The sequence below is a fragment of the Hoplias malabaricus genome, chromosome 4 (genome assembly GCF_029633855.1).
Source record: "Hoplias malabaricus isolate fHopMal1 chromosome 4, fHopMal1.hap1, whole genome shotgun sequence".
NCBI classification, from domain to species: Eukaryota; Metazoa; Chordata; class Actinopteri; order Characiformes; family Erythrinidae; genus Hoplias; species Hoplias malabaricus.
This window is the reverse complement of record NC_089803.1, coordinates 32,213,573-32,237,476: the sequence shown is the minus strand read 5'-3', so window position 1 is coordinate 32,237,476 and position 23,904 is coordinate 32,213,573. Positions and strand designations below refer to the sequence as shown.

Genomic DNA, 23,904 nt, shown 5'->3' with positions numbered 1-23,904 from the left:
CATGTTACATCCGACTGCTACTTAACTAATAATTGCATCACTGTGGGTGCATGGAAGCAAATTATTTTTCCCTGTCTAAAAATCCAGTGGACAGGCACTTTGGAAGGCTGGTATAAATGTAGAGCCGAGGGGCAGCTCAACAGTGCCATGTTTGGTGGTTCATAACACACAAAGCTGAGATGTTCATCGGTAGTGGTGTAATGGATCACAAAACTCACGGATCGGATCATGCTTGCAACATTTCGAATCATGGACTGGATCTTTTTCACATCACCATCAGAAACTAATTTTAGTTTTCAGTTTGGAAATATTTTGTCTTACTCATTTTAGTAGTGTTTTTATTTTGCCATTATTTGTCTTGTGCATTAGTGAATTATTTTCACACACACTGTGCTGTAGTGGCTGAGTGGAGCAATGGCCACTCTGTCATTTTTCTTTCATTACATAACATAATAAATGTGAACAGTGGATTGATCTGAGGAGGACAAACCTGATGACTTTTACACTCCACCCGTATTTATTCTCAGTCCGTATCCGTACAAGGAACCTTTCCACTCATGCCAGATTAATGCTGAACTCTGTCTCTATTCATGGGACCTCTGTCTCAGTCTGCATATGTTCACTGCTCCTTTGCATCAAGATTTAAGGAATACTTTGAGTAAAATAATAGAGTCTGTACAACTGTAAAAATAGTCCATATTGTTTGAGGGGTGGAGCTACATTACAGCTTACCCACTACAGAGACACCAAGTTTGCTCTGTATAGCACTTCTTGAAGTTCGAATGTGCCTCAGATGTCTCCCCCATGGCTTCAAATGCAATTCTGTCATAAGGTCCTCACAGTGACGGGCAGAATGCCCATGTCAGCCCTTTTCATGATTGAGAAAAACAAAACCGCAGAGGTTCCCAGTGGTCCACTCCAACACAAAGGAACATACACACATGCCTTGCCTTTTCACACAGATGCACATACACACACACACACACACACACACAGATGTGAGTACACACGCTCACACACACTAATCACGGCTGGTTTCCTTCCCGTTGCTGTGATACCAAGTTGCTATTTTTCCCCTGTTACTCTGTATTGGTTTGGCTACCATTTCTATGACAACAAGGCTCAGGAACCTCCTAATGACAGACATCATAAGCCTGGGGAGAGGCATGCTAATGTCACGCTCCATTCCCCTCTGAGCCCACCTCCTCTGGCTAAATTAGCAAAACCCATTAAAACAAAGCTGCCCACACTCACCTGGAACAGCACAACAGTGTTTTTTTCCTCCTTGTGATATATGAACCTAAAGGAAGAAGGAAAGCTAACGGTTCTGTGACCTCTGCCATAGGTTCCTGAAAAGATCATTTTTGGTGTCACACCCAGTGCTTTTCAAAAAGATATGACTATTAGAGTGCTATCGCAGAGTGAGATGTTGCTAATTCATTACCACTTTTTGCCACTTCACCTGCTTCCTGTCTCTTCTGGCCTAAGCTGCCACTTGCTAATGAGAAATGACAGGGTGATGGGGCGCAGAAGGGGCAGAATGTGTTCATTAGAGAAACGATGACAGGTTCAAGGAGGAGAAGAAAGTGAGGGATGAAGGGAGCATCCTCTCTCTCTCTCTCTCTCTCTCAGACGAGTCTGGACATGGATGCAGCAGCATGGCAAGGCCACTGGCCTTCCTCATCAGAGGGGGACCGCTGGCCTTTTCCATTTTCTCACCTGAGCCATGACCTCTTTCACTCTGCCCAGACAGCTGCCACAGTGCATTTATTCTGTGTGTGAAATACTTTCGTGTTTTGGCTTCTGCATAGGGCTTGACAGATATATGGCTTAGCAGATAAAATTGGCCAATATTAAGGTCAAATTAATTTATTGGTAACACAGAGGCCCCTTTGTGTTTTTAATTAATATACTGCTCTGTAAAGTGGATGGAAAACTCAGCTGGCCTGTATAGTGCTCTGACCCAAATCCTCTCAAACACCTTAGTAATGAAACCTCATCTCCTGCTTTTGTTGGTAAAACCCAACTGCTCTAGTCTAATGCACTTCTTTTTACAGGTTTTTAAGCTGCCAGCATGGTCATCTATATTCAAAGTAATATATATTTATATGAGCCTCTGAATATTTGACTTTTCTCAGTTTACTGTAAATGGGACACGCAACTAGGGGAGGAGAGAGTGTGGTGCCTTGTTGTTTGATCCTTGTAGTATTTTGATCTAAGCATGTTAAAGAAATTTTATTAAAACCCCAGTGGACTGTGGGTAGAATATGTTTCCTTTTATAATTGATATTCATACTTGAGCCAACACAATGATGTGAAATTTGTATGTAGACTTATGCCTGATAGGACTTGGTTTGATGTACTCTATTTAAAACAAATCAGTCACTAAACCATTCATTCCTTTTCTTTATTAGGCTAAGAATGGACAAGTGAACAGTGTTAGTTAGATAGAAAAAGGAAATGGCTGATGTATTGTTCTTCATTGCATGGACACATTTGATAATTCACAGTTAACCAGAAAAGGCTGCAGCAGTCGATACTGACTGGTTAACCTAAACTTGTGTAAAATTATATCTGCCGTTATTACCAGCTATCTAGCTAGCTTTTAACTCCTTATCAAATATATTGGTAACTGGGAAAATCATATTTCCACATCACTCACGGTGACAGGCACATTCTGTTCAGATTTTCCATGAGTATTTTTAGCATTTTTGTCAGCTTTTCAAAACTTCATTTTCTGGTTTGTCTCTGTATTAGACACATTCTCTTTTATTTGTCAGTCTTTCTCTTAGTGTTTGTCTCTCTGTCTTTCCAATGTTCACACCGCCTCACTCTGCCTGCTGCTGTCACTCTCGAGTCTCCACAGTCTAATTCTGTCCCCCTTAAGGCCCCTCACCACAAACACTCGCCTCAACAGTTTCTGTCTTTCAGTCTGTCAGCCTGTCTCTATCCGTAAGCATTCCTCATTCCTTTCCTCCTCCCCCTGCCTGTCACTTTTTCTTTCCTCAGAACCCCCCTATCTCCTTCACTGCTCTGTTTGGCACTCTCACTCACACGCTCCTGCACTTATCTGGCTTCTGCTCAGTCATGCTTTCAGTGACTCCACGCTACAATTTCCTCATTTTGTTTTCTTTTGCTCACTGTAAACTCTGCTGTAAAAGACCTGCCACTGGCAGAGAGAACAGTAAATAAGACACACAAAGAAAAAGAGAAAAGAAGAAAGCAAACAGAGTGAGTCAGATTATGGAGAACCGTACTACTGAGGAGAATAGAAACTGAACATTTATTCATGAGAATCTTCACATAATAAATGTCAGCCAAGTTTATGTGAATGGGCTGATGGAACAGACCACACCAAAGCCTTTCAATCCATCATAATGCCAGTACTGATTAAACATCTAAGAGGTCAGGCCCTGACCATTGAGTGAGCTTTATGATGAGAATTTATTTTTAGCCATGAACAACATCCTCTGAAATTAATAATTAATTGATTCATTCATTCATTATCTGTAACTGCTTATCCAGTTCAGGGTCGTGGTGGGTCCAGAGCCTACCTGGAATCAATGGGTGCAAGGTAGGAACACACCCTGGAGGGGGCGCCAGTCCTTCAAAGGACAACACACACACACATCCACTCACACAACCCCACCCACTGACACTGAGTCGCAATCCCCCTACCAACGTGTGTTTTTGGACTGTGGCAAGAACCTGGAGCACCTGGAGAAAACCCACACGGACATTGAGAGAACACGCCAAACTCCACACAGACAGTAACACGGAGCAGGAATTGAACCCACAACCTCCAGGTCCCCGGAGCTGTGTGACTGTGACACTAACTGCTGTGCCACCGTGCCGCCTGGAAATTAATAATTCAATTGCAAAACCTATAAAATACACACACACACACAAACATAAAAGAGGGCTTAACAGACAGGTCAAGAGACAGAGAGACCACCTGTTATATGAATAACCACCTGTTATCCATTTACTGCCCATTGAATACACTATTACATACAAGCTATTCCTTTTTTAGCATCAAAGAAAACAAAATGCAACAGAACACTTTCAAGAACTAACTACAGAATTGTTTTCAGAGTTTGTGTTTTTTATCACAGTTTCCATTCGTTTTTGGGAAAACAATCCAGGTATTGTCAAACTCATTCATCTGGTTTATGTCTGGACTCTGGGATGGCCAGTCAATTGTTCTGAGAACAATAGCAGGCATCTCTCTTTCTAAATTCTGGTTAAAAACCCAGTGGCGCGAAATCTCTATCCAGAGAAAGAAGAATTTTTCGGGAGAGAGAGTATATGCATTCTAACTCACACTCCAGCTCTTAGAACAGAACTCAGAACAGGAGAAGAACAGAAAGAGAATGCAGGAAGAAATTCTCTCTCTTTCTTCCAGCAGGCAATGCTTCTCAGCTAGGGTAGTCAGTTAAGGGAGAACTCTGGCTCTCTCTAGAGCTCTCCAGCTCTCTGCAGGCATCTCTCAGGTGTCAGACTCTCTTATGGCTATTTCTTAAACAGTTTTGGGCCCCTCAAGTAGGGTCCAGATAGAACAAACACACAGATTTATCTTTTAAAAGATAAAAGATAAAAGATAAATTTATCTTTTAAAATAAATCTTTTTTAAAGATTTATTTTAATTTTATCACTAGTAGAAAACTATAGTTAAAAGAACTGTTGCTTATTCCAGAAAAGTTCCATGCCACACCCAGAGCATTGAAGGAGACCTCAGACCTCTGACCTTCAAAGTGATGACAAGAGCTTCTGGATCAGCAATGGAGGAGGAGGCCACAGGCACCCTCAGTATGACCTTCTGAGCAAAGGCACAGGAGAGACCTGCATGGACGTGTCCCTCACAAGGAGGCAGGTCAGCGATGATGGGGAGTTTGCACAGAGACCTTCAGAACGGCACCAGCTCCGATGGTGCGGTCAGAGTGTCTGGCCAAGATTGAGAAGAGGGACCCCAGTGGCTGCAGTGCTCCAGGGATACGTAATGTCACATGGTTTCATTCATAACTCAGGAGGTTGGTGCTGAACCTTTGCTGGGATAAACTATAGCCTTTTTTAGAATTTAGGGTAATTATCATAGAGAAATTCCCTCATGTATTAATCTCCCTGCTCCCTCATTTATCACTGTAATCCATTTCATTATATGAATGTATAATCAATATTCATTATTTGATATTACAATTAATAAACCATTTGTGTAATAAATCCTTGGTTATTGGTGTGTGCACTTTTCTTGTACAGAATTACTACTTCTAGTTCAGATTCAATCTCGGAGCCAAGAACCTATAGCCAATGAGCATAATTAATTAATAATAAATAATTCTAGCTAATTCTGCTATATAATATGTAAAGTCATCTAACATGATGACCTACATGTCCAAGCTAAAATTGTATAGGTAAAGACACTACATATTTAATGGCTCCCAAACATGGAGCTTATCAAAATGAATTAAATAATTACATATTAATCAAATAATAATTAATTATCATTGACTCCGCTATGTAGTGTTTATGGCGCCGCAATGTGGGGCATAATTATTCCACTACAGCTGGTAAGTGTTCCATATTACATGGTTTAATAATCTTTTGAACACCTGCTTTGGAATTGGAGTTATTTTACTGTGAACTTCCTCTTTAGTGTGGTTTAATCAACAACAGGCACTCAATTTTTTAATGGGACATTAAATATAAAAAGGATAGTCTCAGTTTATTTTACTCCACAGGAGTTAGTTAGTTAGATATTTAAATAGATCACAATAGCAAATAAACAACCAAAAGTCAGCAATTCAATATTCAAACTTTGTTTGATAGAGGATATGAGGAGCACTAAAAATAGCCCATTTATGTGACAGACACGTTTCCTCCTTCTTCCTCCCTTTCTCTTTTCTATTACTCTTGCTCTCCATCTCTCTTAGTTGACTTCATCCACTTTAGTTGTATTCATCCTGCTATTTTCCAAAGCAGTTCATGCCAATCACATTTTCACAGCTGCCACATCTGAGTGGTCCTGAGTAATTATACTGTGGAGCTGGATGGCACTTTAAATTCTTCTCTCAGTCTTGAGGATGACCTTGTGTTTGTCTACTTGTCTGTCACATTGTTCTTTCTAGCACAACACTTCTCCTTTTTTATTAATTTATGAATATGCTGGAGAAATGGCAGCAGGGACATAGTTATGACCTCTGAATGGATCCACAGAGAACAAACTATAAAGCTTAAATATCAGTCAGTTGAGATTAAGACCTGCATCGATTTCCATGATACCAATCTCTCTCATTATATAACAGTAAAAGTTTGAAAATACACGACAACCAATTTGTGTTGGGGTTTTGCAAAGTTCAGACTTAAGCCTTAAAGCACTGTATGGGTTGGGTCAGGTTTAGAATCATATTTAAGTGTATAGTCAATCTACCACATTTAGTAGGCTGTGGCCTGCAAATTACCCATACATTTTAAACTATTTTCAACTTGGCAGGGAGAAATCACTGGTGTTGTTTGAACAGCAAAATGCAAGAAACTAAAATGCAAACACCACATTATTCATTCATTCATTGCCTGTAACAATTTGTCCAATTCAGGGTCATGGTGGGTCTGGCGCCTAATCGGAATCAGTTGGCGCAAGGTAGGAACACACCCTGGAGAGGGTGCCAGTACGTTGCAGGGAGATACACTCACACATTTACACCTACGGACACTTTTTAGTGGCGAATATGTAGTAGAGAATATGTGTTTCTGGAGCGTGGGAGGAAATCAGAGCAACTGGAGGAAACCCACGTGGGCACAGGGAGAACAAACCCACAACCCAAGGACCCTGGAGCTGTCTGACAGCGACACTACCTGCTACCCCACTGTGCCCTCCAACACCACATTAAACTAAGAATCCCTAAATGTTCTGGTCAAATACAAACATTTTAAGCGAATTTTAAACTTAACTTTGTAAGAGTCAATTTTAAGATGATTCATTTTTAATGTTGTACATCATTGATCTGAAGATGGCTGCCAAATTTGCATTCCTATAAGCCAAGAACAGTCATCATTAGGAATATGGTATCTTATCTGCTCTCCAGCTGGTTGCTACGTTTCAGTTTGGAGAGAATTGTCAAGCTCAGGGTGAGTTTGGATCATAAACTTGGAGCAGTGCGAGAGGCCTGGTTGTGTTAAGAAAGAAATTTCAAGCCTGATTAAATCTCAACTGATTCCAGTCAGCTGCGAAACACTATTCATGCTTTCCAGCTTCATGCTGGCCTGTTTTTCTGGCACTGATGCCTCTTTGTTACTTGTGTTGACTCCAAATGCAAATGTCCTGTCTATAATCAACGATAGACCTTCTGTTAGCTTTCTTGATGATTATCATGTACAACAAAACAATAGACAACTGAGCAGGTAATAGTCCAATTATTTATTTTGGTCCTCTCAAATATGTGTGTGTGTGTGTGTGTGTGTGTGTGTGGGAGGGTGACTGACTATGTACCTTTATGTGCTGTAGTTCCAGATGGTGCGCAAATGCTAATGCTATTAAACCTACACTCTTGTAGTTATTGCTTTGTATTAAATTCAAAAATAGCAGAAAAATACAGTTTGTAGCCAATTACCTACCTTGTATCTTGTTTTTGTATCATATTTACACCTACAAATCCCAGCTGGATACCTATTTCCCAATTAATGTGTGGAGCACACTGCATATTGCGCTAATCTTCCAGCAGTAATTGTGATAAAGGGAGAGGTATCGACAGAGTTCCCTGCCAGCTCTCTTTCACTACAGCTTTCCCCAGGGGGAGCTTGTGGCAGATGACACACAAGGGCATGCTGATTAGGCCATTTCCCCAACAGCCCCTGACCTTTATGGAATGTCTTTAAAGAGGCCAGTGACTGGTTAAAGCCACCTGAGCTCAGGTAATTAAGGTAAAGGGCATGAGACTCAAAGGCATGCTAACACACTCACCAACACAGTGGAAAACGTTCCAAGTCATAAGTTGTGTTTGAAATGCACCTACACACAATTCCCTACAGAAATCACAATACAGTGCATCATCATATGGAGCTGAATTCAGGAGGTTAGTGAGTCTGGACACTAAATCATGTGGGTTTGCTCATTACTGTGCAATGGCAGATTCCCTCAGATAAGCAATATAAACATCATGCCAACAGTCAGCTATAACCAGAGTCTTAGTGCACACATGAGGGGAGCTTGCACATATTGTTTCACTGAGTGCTTAATAAATATACTGCATGTAATATATCCTTCTGGGGACAGTTGTGGGTTATTGTGTGGTCTGAATGCTGCTTACCTCTTCAAGCTCTGTATGACACACAGTGCATTATGGGTATCTGCTAGCCCTCAGGGTACAATGGATGTACACGTCTACATAATGTTTAAGTGCACTGAAAAGTGTGCACTGTATTTTCAGACACCACTACAGTATAACAGAACCCCAAAATCATAAACTATATAGTAAATAGGGCATGGTTTTGGACACAGCCATTGATTATTCAGATGCCAAAAAATATCTCAGAGTCCACATAAGAAATTAGACATTTTGACATGTCAGAGAATATTTCTTGCTTTGAGAGTTCAAAATTTTAATGTTCTGAGCAGGCTGTGTAGAAAATAATGATTTAAAGATTTAAACTTTTGCCATGTAGAGGAGAAAACAATTGCCATGTAGAGGAGAAAAAAAAATTCTCCAGACTGATTTTGTATTCGTGATGGCTACTTTTGTAATTTCAGCTGCTGTGGAATGTCATTAAACATTTAAAGATAACCACAGGAATGACAACTTGCCAAAGCCCATAGCAGGATCCATGATTACTTTACAAATAGTTATGATTTGAAGCAACAGTATGTTTATTTCATTTTGCAAACTGCATCAAGCTTATTGGTACATTACATCATTTACCACTGAAAAATGTTGCCCTCAAAGGCACTTACACATTATAAACTTCAATATCACTAAAGTGAACACTGCTTTTGTATGGCAAAATGTAGCATGCAGCTTCAAAGTTTTGTGATTGTGTATTGTGCATTGTGATTTGCGTTGTATTGTATTGTGTCCCACCTATCGCCCACCTCTGTAAACTTTGGGTCCAAATAAATTGATTTACAAAGTCACAAAGTCATCTCAGTCCTCTAAAAATGCACTATAATGGGAGACAATAGCCATATAAAAGCATTAACTGGACGCTTTTCTAACCATAGAGAAAGTCAGTAATAAACACATACACCCAGTGCTATGTTTATAAACCCATGTTTAACATCTGAGAACAGCTTACCTGACAGGCATTGTACAGCAACTGGTGTTCAAACTTTTTGATTCCCAGGATCTGCTGGAACATCTCATAGAGTTGCTCTTTACTGAGGATGAGCTCAGACACTGCACTGAAGGGCATGCGACCCTGTGGCCGCCGCTGGTCTTCCTCTCCCTTAAAGATAGCATCATATTTAGTGATCCAGGAGCTCAGGACAGTCTCTTTGCTCAAGCCATCGATCTCTGGTAGACTGCGCACACGACGCTCAATATTCTTCTTGAAGATCTCGCGAAAATCACTGGCTGAACAGCCTCCACTCTGCACCATACGGGCTACTCGCTCACTCTTCAGAAAGCCCTGTAAGGAATGGAAGCAAAGTAAAGTCAACAGGTCTGTGCCTTCCTAACTGAGCATAAATTCTGTTCATCAATCAGTCACGCTGTTTCAACAGCAGCCGTTTAAGTAAGTTCATTAGTAAGAACGTGTAAAATTATTGTGTAATTCTGTCTAATGTTTTAGAGCCCTGAAATACGAAATGGTGTTAAGACTTTCACTTTTTATTAAAAAGTGGAAGGTCAGTGGGGAAACATTATCTTCAAGGAAGGAATGTGGTTGGAAAAAAACCTTGAATGATCGTGTTTGCCGATCGCTTAAATGTTTGGTGAAATCAAATGGCAGAAAAACAACAGCACAATTCAGTGATGTTAATTAGTGAAAGTAAGCGCACTTTCCACATGCACAGCATGAAGGGAACTCAAGGAATTGGGACTAAATAGCTGTGTATTTTTAAGAAAACCACTTATCAGCGAGGCTAACTGACAATAACGACTTTGATTTGCTAGGGAGCATAAAGATTGGACTCTGGAGCAATGGAAGAAGGCCATGTGATCTAATGAATCCAGATTCACCCTGTTCCAGAGTGATGGCCACATCAGGGTAAGAAGAGAAGTGGCTGAAGTGATGCCCAGTGCCTACTGTACAAGTCTATGGGGGCAGTGCTATGTTCTGGAGTTGCTGCAGTTGGTCAGATCTAGGTTTAGCAATGTTATGTGCCCAAAGAATGAGGTCAGCTGACTACCTGAATATATAGAAACAACCAGGTTATTCCATTAATAGATTTTTTCTTCCCTGATGACACAGGCATATTCCAAGATGACAATGCCAGAACTCATCTGGCTCAAACTGTGAAAGAGTGGTTCAGGGAGCATGAGCCACCAATGAGTCCAGACCTGAACCCCATTCAGAATCTTTGGAATGTACTGGAGAAGACGTTGTAGAGTGGTCCTAATCTTCCATCATCAATACAAGGGGGAAAAATTAACTCTGGACAGAAATAAATGTTGTGACATTGTAGAAGCTTTTGGAAACAATGCCATAGCAAATATGTGCCATAATCAAAGCCAACAAACTATTAGTGTGTGTGACCTTTTGTTTTTGTTTTTTTTTTGGCCTTTTTTTTTTTTGGCCGGGAGGTGTATATTTAAGCCAAGCAAATCTAACCTAAATTTGTGTAGAATAAGATTTTTCTACATCCCAATAACTGTTATAAAAGAACACTTTTGTGGCCAGAGCATGTACATCTCAGTTGTCATTTGTTCTTGTGAAGAGGCCTCGTTAATATGCAGTGATTCTGTGCTTTATGTTGCATGGATTTGCTTTTTTATTACCCCAATTCCCACTCATGTAATCTGTTCCAATACCTCAATGGCTCTATATAATAGGAGACTGTAGAAAAGGATTGTTTGTTTGGGTGAGAGAGATTGTGCCCCTGACAGATGGAGGAACCTACAGAAAAGCCAACGAAACATTCCATCATTTCAGTTTATGCATTTCTTCTGGTAATAGTGGCATCTTGGGCATACATGAGCTGCTGAAGCATAAAGCCAGCAGCAGATGGGAGACGATTCACAGCTCTTTACTGCAAGTAATGGAGCGGAATAAAGACACTTCAGTTGCCTTGCCTCAAAAAGGAAAGAAATGTGTTTATGTCAAATCCACCATAATCATGACACACAGTGAAAGACTGGTGTGCAACAGGAGCTAAGCTGGCAGTCCACAGCTGCTTCTAGTCAAAGCACCTTTACAAAAAAAAATAAATAAAAAAAATTTGCACTGTGGAGATCTCAATCTAACCTAATTCCTATTCTATCATAAAATTGGAAAGGCACATACAAGTCACTTTGAAAATTTGGCAAAATAAAAATTTCAATGAGATCTGTTATAAGAGAGTAAACACCTGCACAACAGAGCCCAGTAAACAGTGGAGGACCATTCAAAGATTCACATTTTGGGGTGCAGGTGCAGTTCAGGGCTAAGCTGCCAAACAAATGTGTAAAGAAAGGGAAGGTGCGGTTTGTTTATTCACTGGAGGCTGGTTAGGTTAGTTCTATATTTTTAAAAAGGTATTCCACTCATTATTATTTTATTCAGATAAAAGAGTGGTTTGTAGTCCTGAACTTTTGACAGCATGTCTGAGCGAGTGAATAAGTAAGTAGCCTAAGTAATTCACTCTCCTGCAGGGTGAATTAATCACTTCCTCCCGCCCCACTGAGGTGACTAGGGTAATAGGAGACTAGGAGGCTGGTGCGGAGTAGGAACATTCACCTTTCTTTAAGATGTGTACACTGACAGAATATTCTGTCCTCTGATATGTAACACAGTATACTCTGACTCCATTGCTGTAAACCACCGTATGGACTATGAAACAATATCCTGTAGGTCTGCTACACCTACCATGTTATTATTATTTTACAAAAATATGGTTTTACATAACTACATTGTCTAACCAAAACCTCATAGGTTTAAAACAGTGGCTTTACAAGAGAAAGAAAAATATTTTGTCAAGACTATTTGACTATTGAAGTCAGTTCACTGTGAACTCTTGGCCGTTATTTTGAAATCACTGTCCCAAGAGCAAAGATAAGTAATAAGGAACAAACACTACTGGGCTATAAAGTTTCAATTTCATTGAGAAATGTATTCCGAGTGGAGACTATAAAAATACAGGAAATATCTTCTACTAGAGCAGCATGCTTATACAAACTAGTGCCAGAGGGATATTTATTTAAAATAAATAAATAAATAAATAAAAAAATGTACAGACATTTACTGCACATATAATTGGGCAGAAATAATAGCAAGAACAACTTGTGATTAATGGATAGTAAGATAAACACAGAGGGGAAAAAATCAGTACAATTTAGAAAAATGCATACCACAGCATAACAGTTTAATTCCACATATGTTTAATAAGGGTACCCTGAAATCTGTAGAGTGCAACGCAGTAATTACATCTAACTAAGATACAATACACTATATTCTAGTGCAGTTTGGAAGAAGGCAGTAAGTTACAGTGTCTGAAGACTGAAGCTAATGTAGTTAAATTTTTATATGACTTATTATTTACTGCCACTTAATATGCATAGCAAAATGTTATAAAATCTGATGGTATTTGTTATTACATGAAACCCTACTTCATAAAAAGCAGTTCTTTGAGGCAGCATGCAGTAAAAGGTCGACTTGTCAAACCTATAAAACTAAGCCAGTAACATGCCAAACTGACACATTAATAGCAGCTTCAAACCCCTATAATTCTCTCATAAATTAGACACATACAACAGGGTAATTGCAAAAGTGATGGCTCTTGCATGGCAACATTGTGTGTTGCTGTCAAATCAGGGGCTTCTGTCATAAGTTAAATTGGACAATAATTAGGTTTTGCTCTCCTGTTTAAAAAAAACAATTCTAAAAACTTAACTTATCGCATATTTATAATAAACAAACAAGACATAATGACATAATGACCTCCTTGTTTCTACAAGCAATTTCATGTGCACTTTGTAGTTCTACAGTCACAGAATGTGATTCAAAGGAGACCAACACACTTAACGAGACTCACATGGTGTGTAAATATTTAAATATGATCTAGTACAAGTGGATCAGATACAGCCGTGCTGCAGTAATCAAATCAACTTTTTTAAACTCAATTTTTATATAAGTAATAACCCAATGTTTCATACCTGCATTATAAACACACTTTGAATTTATAGGAAACAATAAATATACAATCTATTTAAAAGACTCTGAATAACCTTAGAGTAAGATATTGTCCAACTCCACTACCACATGTCAAGGTTCCACTATATCCACTTATTGTAAGGTGTGAAGTCAGAAAAGCAGAGGGAATGTAATGTGTGTGTCACAGCTTATTCTCAGGCCTGCACAGCTATGACAACCATTTTAAGTATTTAGCAATACTTTTATTGTGATAAATGATTGGAATTACATTATACATTATATGTCCACACAGAACACCTACAATTCTCAGCTTGAATTAATACCTGCAATTGTTCATAGTGCTCAGAAACAAAGTGGAATATAACCGGCTTGGTCAGTTTCTACTCTCAATAAAACTTTAGAACACTTTTGTTTTGAACATTTGAAGTACTACCATGCTACAAATCAATCTGCTATTGTAATCAATCTATTTATCTTGATGATAGATTTTCTTTAATCTCCAGAGACTGAAATATAATGCAAGCAGCTTGTTATCACATTTTTTTGTAAATAAAGTTTTATGTGCCGGAAAAGCTAGTTATAAATGATAAAAATTTTATTTTTAGTAGGCTAGTGATTCTATCAGTAATGATTCTTTAATGAGCTGCTCCTTTCTTGCATGTGCCATAGAGCACAAGCTTAAACAAAAAGCATGCCCCTTCTCATCCAGCCCCACACTGTGTTTTCCTGCTTTTCACCTCCACTGACATTTTAATTTCATAGTTAAACCTCTTCAGTATTGTTGTGACAGCTAGGACTTCCTACTATTTGTTATGTTCAATAAATAATGATTCCATCCCTTTCAAAAGGCCATGTTTAATCCGAATTAATTCAAAACTGAAAATCAACAGGTCATGCATAGTGCTGCATTATTTCTGACTAACTGCGTTTCTCAGCGCTCATTACAAACTTTTTTTTTTTTTTTTCAGACAACATGCAACAATGCAGAACCATGCTGTATGCTTGACAAATTATGGATTTGAAATTGTGCAGGTGCCATTAAGATACTGAACTCTTGTGAGAACATAGAGGCTCTAAATGTGAACCACCATGAAAGCACACACACTCACACAATACATCTGGCTTAATGTGCTTCTGTCCTGGCCCTTAAAAAAGCACATAATTTAACAGGTTTATCATTTGTTTGCATCTTGACAACAAAAGAAAAAGGATGAGTAAGAAAAGTGCAGATGCTGAGGAAATTACTAAAGTCAGCTCCCCAGTAGTTTTTGAGTGAGCCCATGAATGAATAACGTCAGAGATGTTTCAAAGATTTGAAAGTGAATTGATGTCATGCCCCATGCATCTACACACATGAACATTTCCAGAATTTAACTCAAGAAAATGTCAAGACCTGATTCTCAGGAAATTTTCTAGAGTTCACGTTACAGATGCTAGGTTGGTCTACATTAAAGGTTACTTTGATTGCCCGTGTTTACACAAATATTACAGTGCACACATTTTTTTATATTCTATTTTCATAAGTTCAGGCATTCCTTGGGAACACTTTACAGTAACGGTACATATTTCATGAACATTAAAACTTACTAAATGGTTAGGTAATGTCACAATAAATCATTAAGTAATTATAATAACAAAAAATGCCTTAACTAGCATTCTATTAAGATTATATAAAATCCTAAAATAATGATTTTGTTTCTATCACTACTTAATGACTCTGACTTTACATAATTTTTTAGTTATGCTTATTACTGTCTTTTTATTTAACCTCTCTTAAGTACCATTTCCTTTAATGTCTGTTTATTTAATTCCTCTTACTAATATATGTCACACGTGAAAGAGATAGCGAGAGGGCACGAAGAGGGCAAAGGATATACTGGTGGGAACACTGATGACAAGTTGGGGACTAAGGCGGGGCTAGGGCAGAGCTAATGGAGGAGACATGAACCAAAACCCAACAGAGCCATGTGCTAAAGAACCATCACATGACAGACAAAGAAACAAACAGATCAGGAACACACAAAACAGTTTGACAGAAGCTCCCTACACAGAAGCATACATACACACACACACACACACACACACACACACACACACACAATGTGGTGGTTGGGATTTAGGATCTTCTTCTGGCTGTGCCCTCCTGTCAGAGGTCGCCACAGCTGATCAACTTCGATCTGCATCATCGATCTGGCAGAGTTTTTACACAGAATGCCATTCCTGACACAACCCTCCCTTTGGGACCGGCACTATAACGCAAATCATTCCAACTGCTAGGCACATACTCACACCTATGGGCAATCTTTCGAGTCGCCAATCCACCTATCAATGTGTGTTTTTCGACCGTGGGAGGACACCGGAGCACACAGAAAACCCACAGGGACCCGGAGAGAATAGTGGTTGTATTTAGGCTTAAATATTTATTTCCTCCTGTCCTTTATTAAATATAGATCAATTAGAACTATCAATAATCATTGATAGACTGATTAAATATTTAACTGTGATATAATTTCAGCAACATTGATCAGCTCTGGTCAATATAAAAGATAAATAATTCTGGCTTAACCTCTTAAACTGCCCAAATATTTTCACTTCATTTTCAACAGTTAATTCCAATGTATACATTAGCTCATTACTCCAGTGCTAATCATACTCTCCTTTTAAAAAATAACACTTCAAAATGGTCAGCTGTAGCTACTGCAGTGTGTTCTGTAGCCTGGCACCAAAGGTCTCCATTTTGAGCCAGTACAAATGTCAACCATTATTACTAATGAATCGGCCACCAGTGGATTTCCTCTCTCCCTGCTGCTCGGCTTAATTGGAGGTTTAAAATCTCTTTCAATTATTTATAACCAACAGTGTGCATAGCAGCGTTTACACCCTGAGTTAAGAGATTAATAAGATAGAGATTCATTCACATCATTTGATTATATAATTAAAGCTAATATGAGCAGAACTGGCTACACACAGCACAGTTGAAGTGATGTGACAGTAACGACAAGAGAAAATAGCCTTTGACACAAAGCACATTGTGTGACAGTGAGAAAAGGCATATCTGCTGAATGCAGATGGGCATGATAATAAAGCACAATTATTATTAGATACAGCTTCCAGCTTCTTAGGTGAGACATCATAGGAATATGAGGAATGTAAATGGGTACTCCATGTACAAAAATATCCCCCTTTAACCAGTGAATTGAGCTACTGCCCTCACACCTGTTACAATTTTCACAGAAAAGAAACGGCAATAGAATGTGTTTCTTAAGACCAGCCAAGCTCAATGACAAGAGTCAGCAGGAGCGGTAGAAAGCCTCCGGTGTTGTGGAACAGTATAACAGCATTCCCCAGTGTGACAGAGCATCAGTCAGTAACACTGGAATGAGCTGAAGTGATATTGGTGATCCAGAACTAATCAAACATTAGTACCCAAAATCAGCAATGCTCTCAAGTCTCTTACATCAATTTCAGTCCAATGACAAAAATTCTTCACTAAAACGTACAGACTCCATAATTAAATTTTCATTCACAAAATCACAAGCCTGGACATGCATTAAAGGGTGAGGCCATTGCTCCAGAATATATCTTTGTAGTAACACAATTATAATGCTATGTATTAAAGGGAAACACCTACGATTGTGGCTAAAGGCAGTCCTCTCTGGTTGTGTACATTCAGAAGCTAAGCATTTCTTAGGGTGGAACGGTATGTTTGAGAGGAAAAAAATTGACTGATTGTATGTGGCTGAAGGTTAACTTGTCTGTAAGCTTTTACTAACTGTTTGAATCACCATAGAAACCCATTTGTAACTGGAGTTGTTTAGTTTTATAGTGAGTTAGTTTCTTTACTGGGGCATCATAAACACATTCATAAACAAAGGAGCTAGCAAATGTTTAGGAATCGTCTGATTTTTTCAAAAAGTGTTTTGTGATTACAATAGTGATTTTAACCTTTAACTGTGACATATCAATATACTTTGTGATCTTATGTCATCATGACAATGTGCACCATTTCCGTCTCTATGTAGTCTTGGTCTATAGGACCATGACCCATGGCCCTTTAATGATAAGGAACATGCAACATTTCTGAAGTGGGTACTGATACGTATATATATGGCTGCTCATGAATAAAACATGAAAACTTTGTTTTTCTCTTCACTTCTGACATTCAGGCCAATTGAGATGATCAATTTCTAGGAGATGAGGCATCCAATGCAATATAAATATAAATAAATAAGAAAAAAGCTCTCTCTTTAATCACTGTAGTTTCTCAGCAGTTGTAGAAAACCTGGAGCACACTGCTTTTATACTGCTGTTTTCTTCCACATTCCCAACCATTCTTTCTAACCATTCCCCCTTATCAGGTTTCCCTAGAACTGCTGCAGGCACCATGGCTTACCTGGCACAGCGATTACATTTGAATAGAAATCACTGCTGCTACTCCAACCCACAACTGAACAATTTTATATGGCAAACTGCTGTGAGAAAATCTGAAGAAAGCCTGAAGGATCAGGATATCTTAATAAACATATCCTAAAATGTTCAGCCAGCACAAAAACAAACACAAACATAAAAATAAAAACATACGTAACAAACAGAAACCTGAACCAAATTTAAATGGTGAACTTAAAATGCTGAGATGTGTTTAAATATATTTCCAATTGTCGCTCCATGAGCTATGTGCATTGTAGCTTGTGCCATGGGCCCTCCAGTGCAAACATTACTGATATTATCAACTTCACATTCTTCAGTGCATACCACTAATATAGTTTTGTTGGGAGTCCAGCCACATCATGCTGTTGGTCTCGTTGCATATCCACTTAAATGGAACCAAAAAGTGGTGGGTCAATCGTCCGCTCGCCCCCGTGGTTCCAGGTAGCCTTGCCACGTCCAAAGGAAAATTATTTAAACCACACCAGTGAAGCTGACCTAGCCTAGCTGAGTTTAGAACTACACTGTGCCTCTTTTTTAACATTATAGTTAAAAACATCTTATATTTTCTGCCTGACATACTGCAGAACACAAGTCTCTAGAACGTCAGTGTTCAGCTGAAACAATGAATAAAAACAGCACAAGGTCTTCTTCTTCCAACAATATGTGTAGATGCCTGTATACCATTTGAAAAGTTATTCTCTTGGTAACCACCAAGCACTCACTCATTGCACTGAATTATATATTAAAAGTGTATTGTGAGTGTTTTGGTGTGTTGCAATGCAGCTCTTCAGTGAGCCTGTGCACAGAAAGAACAGTAAAGCATCTCCATTGCAAATAATTCTGCTCCACCTTGGTTTTGAAATAGGTTTGTGATTTAACAACATATGCAACTAGCATGGGTTTGCTTGATTTTGGGCACGTGTCTATAATTAAAATAGCCAAATTTGCTAATGACAAGGTATGTGCAGATAGATTTGGCTGTATGGAGTTTTGTGAAATAAAAGTGATTTGTGAAGACCATAGTTTATCCACTCTAGTTTATGGCTTCTGTCATCTTCCTGAGGATTTCAACAGACTGTTCTCACACTTTAGGACTCTTGCTTCTATGGAAGCTCTTTCTTTTGGGCTGATCGATGCCCAAGCCTTGAAAAATCCTTGTTAAACATACCAAAGCCACACTGAACTGACCTAAAGGCTGACTCAATACTTGCTGTGCACTTGAGACCATGATCTGAAATGTTCACATACTGTAATGCCCACAACAGTAAGTCTGACCCTGGATCACTTCAGACCCAAAATATTAGTTATGAATTGTTTTCTGATGTTTCAGAGAACCATATTTAAACATTCTGCCAAGCCTCTAAATTGTTCATGTTTCGTACTTTAACAAGGTCAACATTAGTATTTATTCAGTGCCATGTAGTTATAGCAGTAGCAGCAGTGAAAATACAGCAAAACCAAGGGGAAAAATATACAAAATACAAGAAAGCTCTTGGAAATATGAAGCATAGGGTTATATAAACACTTTGGTCGGCTGTTTTAAAAATGAAGGTCCATTTTCCGGGAGGATAATCTCTCAAGATTCACTTACTGAAAGCAAATACCAGTTGAAATATGCATTTGAAACATATGAAATTATATTGTGGCTGTTTTTCTTATACACTGAGGCACAGGACCTGTCCCTGTCTCCTAGGTAGTTAAGAAGTAGTTATTTATCATAAAAACTGAGCAGAATCAAGAAAGAAAGATAGAACCATACAATTTAGAAGAGAAGGTAAAGAGAAAGAGTGCTTTCAAAGTCAGTGCCCCTGCCAGTTCTGTTTGCAAGTCTAACAACCAGTAATCAGCCTTCAGGAGAGAGAGAGAGAGAGAGAGAGAGAGAGAGAGAGAGAGAGAGAGAGAGAGAGAGAGAGAGACTGTGTGTGTGTGTGAGTTCTTTACAACCTCAATCACCATCTACCAAAATTGGTAGATATTGGCCACAAAAAAAACAACAAAAAACAAAATGGCTGATTGCTTTTTGGGTTTGTTAGACAAACACACTAATGTAATGAGATCCATAAAAATACAAAAATGCATATTATTCCTGGACCTTTTTAGCTTACATCAGCCAAAACAGGTTCAGGATTAAAAGCCAGCCAGCTCTATCATGTTGCCAATAAAACCGCATTTTCACAAACCATACTGAAGTCCTAATGCTGTAGTCCACAGTAAAAGCATACGCTTTACTACATAAATACTCCACATCAACTCTATTTGCCTCTCACCATTAATTTCCTGCCACTTCTGTGCCAACCAAGCTGGGCTCAAAGCATTTCCATAAACACCACTGAGAATTTTATCGTTCTTTACCTGCAGGAGTCCCGAACCTCACCTAAGTGGGCATGATTGGCTATTTTTCCTCTCACAATGGTTCACAGTTATCAGATGGACTGAGGTGGTACATTATCATTAACTGTACAGTTCATGCTGGTCAGGTACCATAGATTCACGAGGCAAAAATGGACAAAATAAGCACTAAGTGGAGCAAAGCTAATGATAAGCACTAGGTGAAATTAACTGACCTTTCCACCACAGAACAATGATTTTCCTTTTAAGGGGTGAAGTTAGCATTTGAATTGTTTCAGGCCTTGTCAATTCAGACAGCACAGCAAATTGTGGGTCTTTTTCAGAGTGTTTACAGATTAGACTAGACAGGAATGCCAGATTCAAAGTGCTTTCAGGGGCTTACTCACTGATTAGCAAGTATTCAGTGAAAGAATTTGGCATATGGAATAATTGTATAAAAAAAGCAATGAAAAGTAAACATGCATATTAAAATGTAACCTGGTCGCTTTTATCCATCGCAAAAAAGGAAACAAATACAGAAAGCCCTGCCTGTATATAATAATAACAGTTTACGGAGACATACTGATGGCACACTGTGAAATTACTGACATGTTAAATACTTGTGGAAGGCTGAAAACGGAGGCTCTCTCATCTACACACAATGGCGCTATTATCAGTCATGAACATTTGACAGATTTGTACAAAACGAGGAGAGGGAGGCTCTGGCACCACATTGTTGTTGTAATTCTTGGTTCTTGGACATATGCAGATTAAGATTTTCCACAATGACAGAGCCCAGGACATAAGAATCTCAAATCTTCTGCTACTTTCTCCTTTAACCCCATAAAATATATAACACACAGTAACGGCATATGATATTCCATGTCTAGTCAAGGGTTTTTTAGACTTTGACTTATTTGTACTTTCTAGAATACAAACTTGAACCAAAAGCACTTTTGTAAGTCTGGATAAAAGTGGGTGCTAAATGCTGCAAATGTAAATATGCTAACTTTTGGAATCTATAGAGCCTGCTTGCACCGTTTTATTGCTTGAAACTGAATTAAAAACAAAAGGCATCTACTTAAATACTCCATTTTATGAACTTACATGGAACTTACACTGTCGTAAAACAAAGACAGGATCTGAAATACATTCACCTGTTGTAAGAAATAAGATGCCTTACCATATTTGTCTGAATAAGTTTAGAGGTATATTCCGGTTAGGGAGAGTTTGACCCTTGAAACTGTGTTAGATGTTATGGAGAGTAGTTTAATCAGGGTCTGTTTTGATTCAGAAAATGATTCTGATTAATTCCAAATGTCCAGCAAAATGTCTTTCACACCAGAGTTTCTTCTGTGGTTTGCATAGCCTCAAACTGTCAAACAGCACCGCAGAAGAGCCCTTCTGTGAGATTATTATTTAGAAGAATGGGCTATTATAGTTTGTACAAATAAGTAACACTTGATAAAACAGAACACATAACTCCCAACAAGTGTTTGGCGAAGAGCATCTTAGGGAAAAATTGTATCCCACTCAGTCTAATCTTTTTAAAAAAATTGCTTGGCTGGAGAATACCTCTCAACAAGATTAAATAATAAACAATAATTTAACAATAAGACGTCAGAGAATTGTCATTAGTTGTGTGTAACCGTGGGCAAGTATAACAACCTTTGTGTATTAAAAAGAACCAGGACTGAAGTTTCAGATCATGGTTCATATCACAGAACACTTCTGCATATGAAATAAATAAATTCAATTACTCTCTATGTATAGGGCTTGTTTTACAATAGATGTTGTAGGACTGGGTTCTAGCCAATAAGAATCAAGAGGAAAACCTGAAATGAATCTATAGTGAAAAGGAAAACCTTCCTCTGGATACCAGAACAAAACAGTAAACAAGGTAGTAATTTTGTTTACACAAAATCTATACACAGATGATACACAGAATCTTCCATTCACAAAAAAGATAACTGTTACGCACAATCTTTGTACGACTATTTCTGAGATATGCTGGATGTCAGTTATTCATGCTTTTATCACATCACAACTTAACTATTCTAATACTTTGTATATGGGAAATATTTTTCCAGTTTTTTTTAAGTTTGCAGTTGGTCCAAAATGTAGCAGCCAGGTTTTAACAGGATCCTAGAAAAAGCAAAGCATTATTAATGGTTTTCAAAGATCTATATGGTGTTACTCCAACTTTTACTATGGCCCTTTAGAGTCCATATTAAACTTCACAAGTTTTAAGATCGTCAGATCTGCTGCTTTTGGCCATTCCTCACTCTCAACTGAAATCTAACAGTGACAAGAGTTTTCTCTGCTGAACAACCTGCCACTCTGCATAAGGATGTCATCCATAATTTATATTTTTAAGACAAACTAAGGCTTTTACAGATCTTAATTGGCTGTATAGCCTTTAGTTATATGCCCAGGAAATATTTGAAATATTTGAGATATTTTTGGATTATTTTTTGTTTTAGTTAAATTTATTTCTAAATCTTATTTCGTTTTAAACTGTACAGCACTTTGCTAGGCCTCTGTAGTTTTTAAACGTGCTTTAGAAATAAAGTGTGACTTGACTGGGCTAATATTAAACACTCTATCAACTTCTTGGGCATTCTTAATTATGAAGAAGCTCAACTGATAACCATCACATCACCACAACTTAACATACCAGATCAGCTTGTATTCTTGCAACATTTGAGTGTATTCTTGTGCATCAGAACAGGATTTTTGCACAGACAAATCCAAAAGACTTGATATAATCCACCAAGCCATGTATCAGTCAAACGCTAATGCTCACAACATTTCTCACTATGGCATTTTGAAATTAAGTGACCTACAGCAACCCTCTGGATCTGTTCTGTCAATGTGAACAGCACACAGACGTATTTACCTGCAGCACTCTATTTTCTAGTGTGAAAAATCAGCACTACAGAAGGGAAGATTTCTGCAGGGTCTAATCCTCCATCTTCAATTCCCTGCACAACCCATCACAAACAATGAATGCAGCAGTGGCAGGAGAAGTGTGGAATACACTCCACTCACAGTTCGCTAACAGCATCTCCATACAAAATACAGATATTTAAAATTCTGAAATTGTTTAGAGAGACATTTTATATATATATATATATACACACACACACACACACACACACACACACACATTCTCATAATTGAGAAGTGTATATTTCTAAATGTTGCAACCAAACTCCGTACTTAGGTCTTAAATTCAACAGGTTGCTTGGTAACCTGGCTTGTCCTCATAAAAGTGTGATAGTGTGTGTGAGAAAGAGAGTGAGAAAGAGGAAGAGAGAAAGGGAGTGTTCAGAAGGATGGGGCAGGGCATTAATTTTGCATCAAGGAAGAGTGACACACTGTTTGGATCTGAATGAAATGCTCTTTTGTGGTTTGCCTCTCAGGAACATATAGAAGGCATAAAGGATAACTAATAAAGCACCAGAATCTAATCTATATTTAATGGCCAGATGGACGTTTAAATCCAGCAGGAAAACAGCAGCACCCATCCACATGAGAGCTGAAGAAGACTGACATCTGAGCTCAGTGACTTTCTTTATGTTGACTTCTCCAGTCTGGGCATCTTGCTGGATACTCCCAAGATTCATAGTGTATATAGGCATTCTTTTGCTCCCTTGTACATTATCAGTTTCACTACTGACAGTTTAGTCATTATTGCCTAAAAACATATGATTGACAAAATGTTTGGTATATCCATGATTGATTTAATAACTAATACATCAGTTTTATATGTAAAATTAATTGTAACAATTCAGCAAGACATTATTCAAAAACTAATAACACCAAAATGTCAAGCAGTTATCTGAGCCTCAGCACTTGCCGGGTCAG

The 23,904-nt window shown here is 38.4% G+C and overlaps 1 protein-coding gene across 6 annotated transcripts in view; it reads right to left on the bottom strand.

Annotated features, from left to right (window-relative positions):
• The window catches only part of cadps2 (Ca++-dependent secretion activator 2), a 144,456-nt gene that overhangs the window by 81,553 nt on the left and 38,999 nt on the right, over window positions 1-23,904 (bottom strand). For all 6 annotated transcript variants that reach the window (XM_066667298.1, XM_066667295.1, XM_066667296.1 and 3 more), the window contains exon 3: window positions 9,286-9,618. In XM_066667298.1, the coding sequence (XP_066523395.1) occupies window positions 9,286-9,618 (333 nt within the window). The remainder of the gene's footprint in view (window positions 1-9,285; window positions 9,619-23,904) is intronic.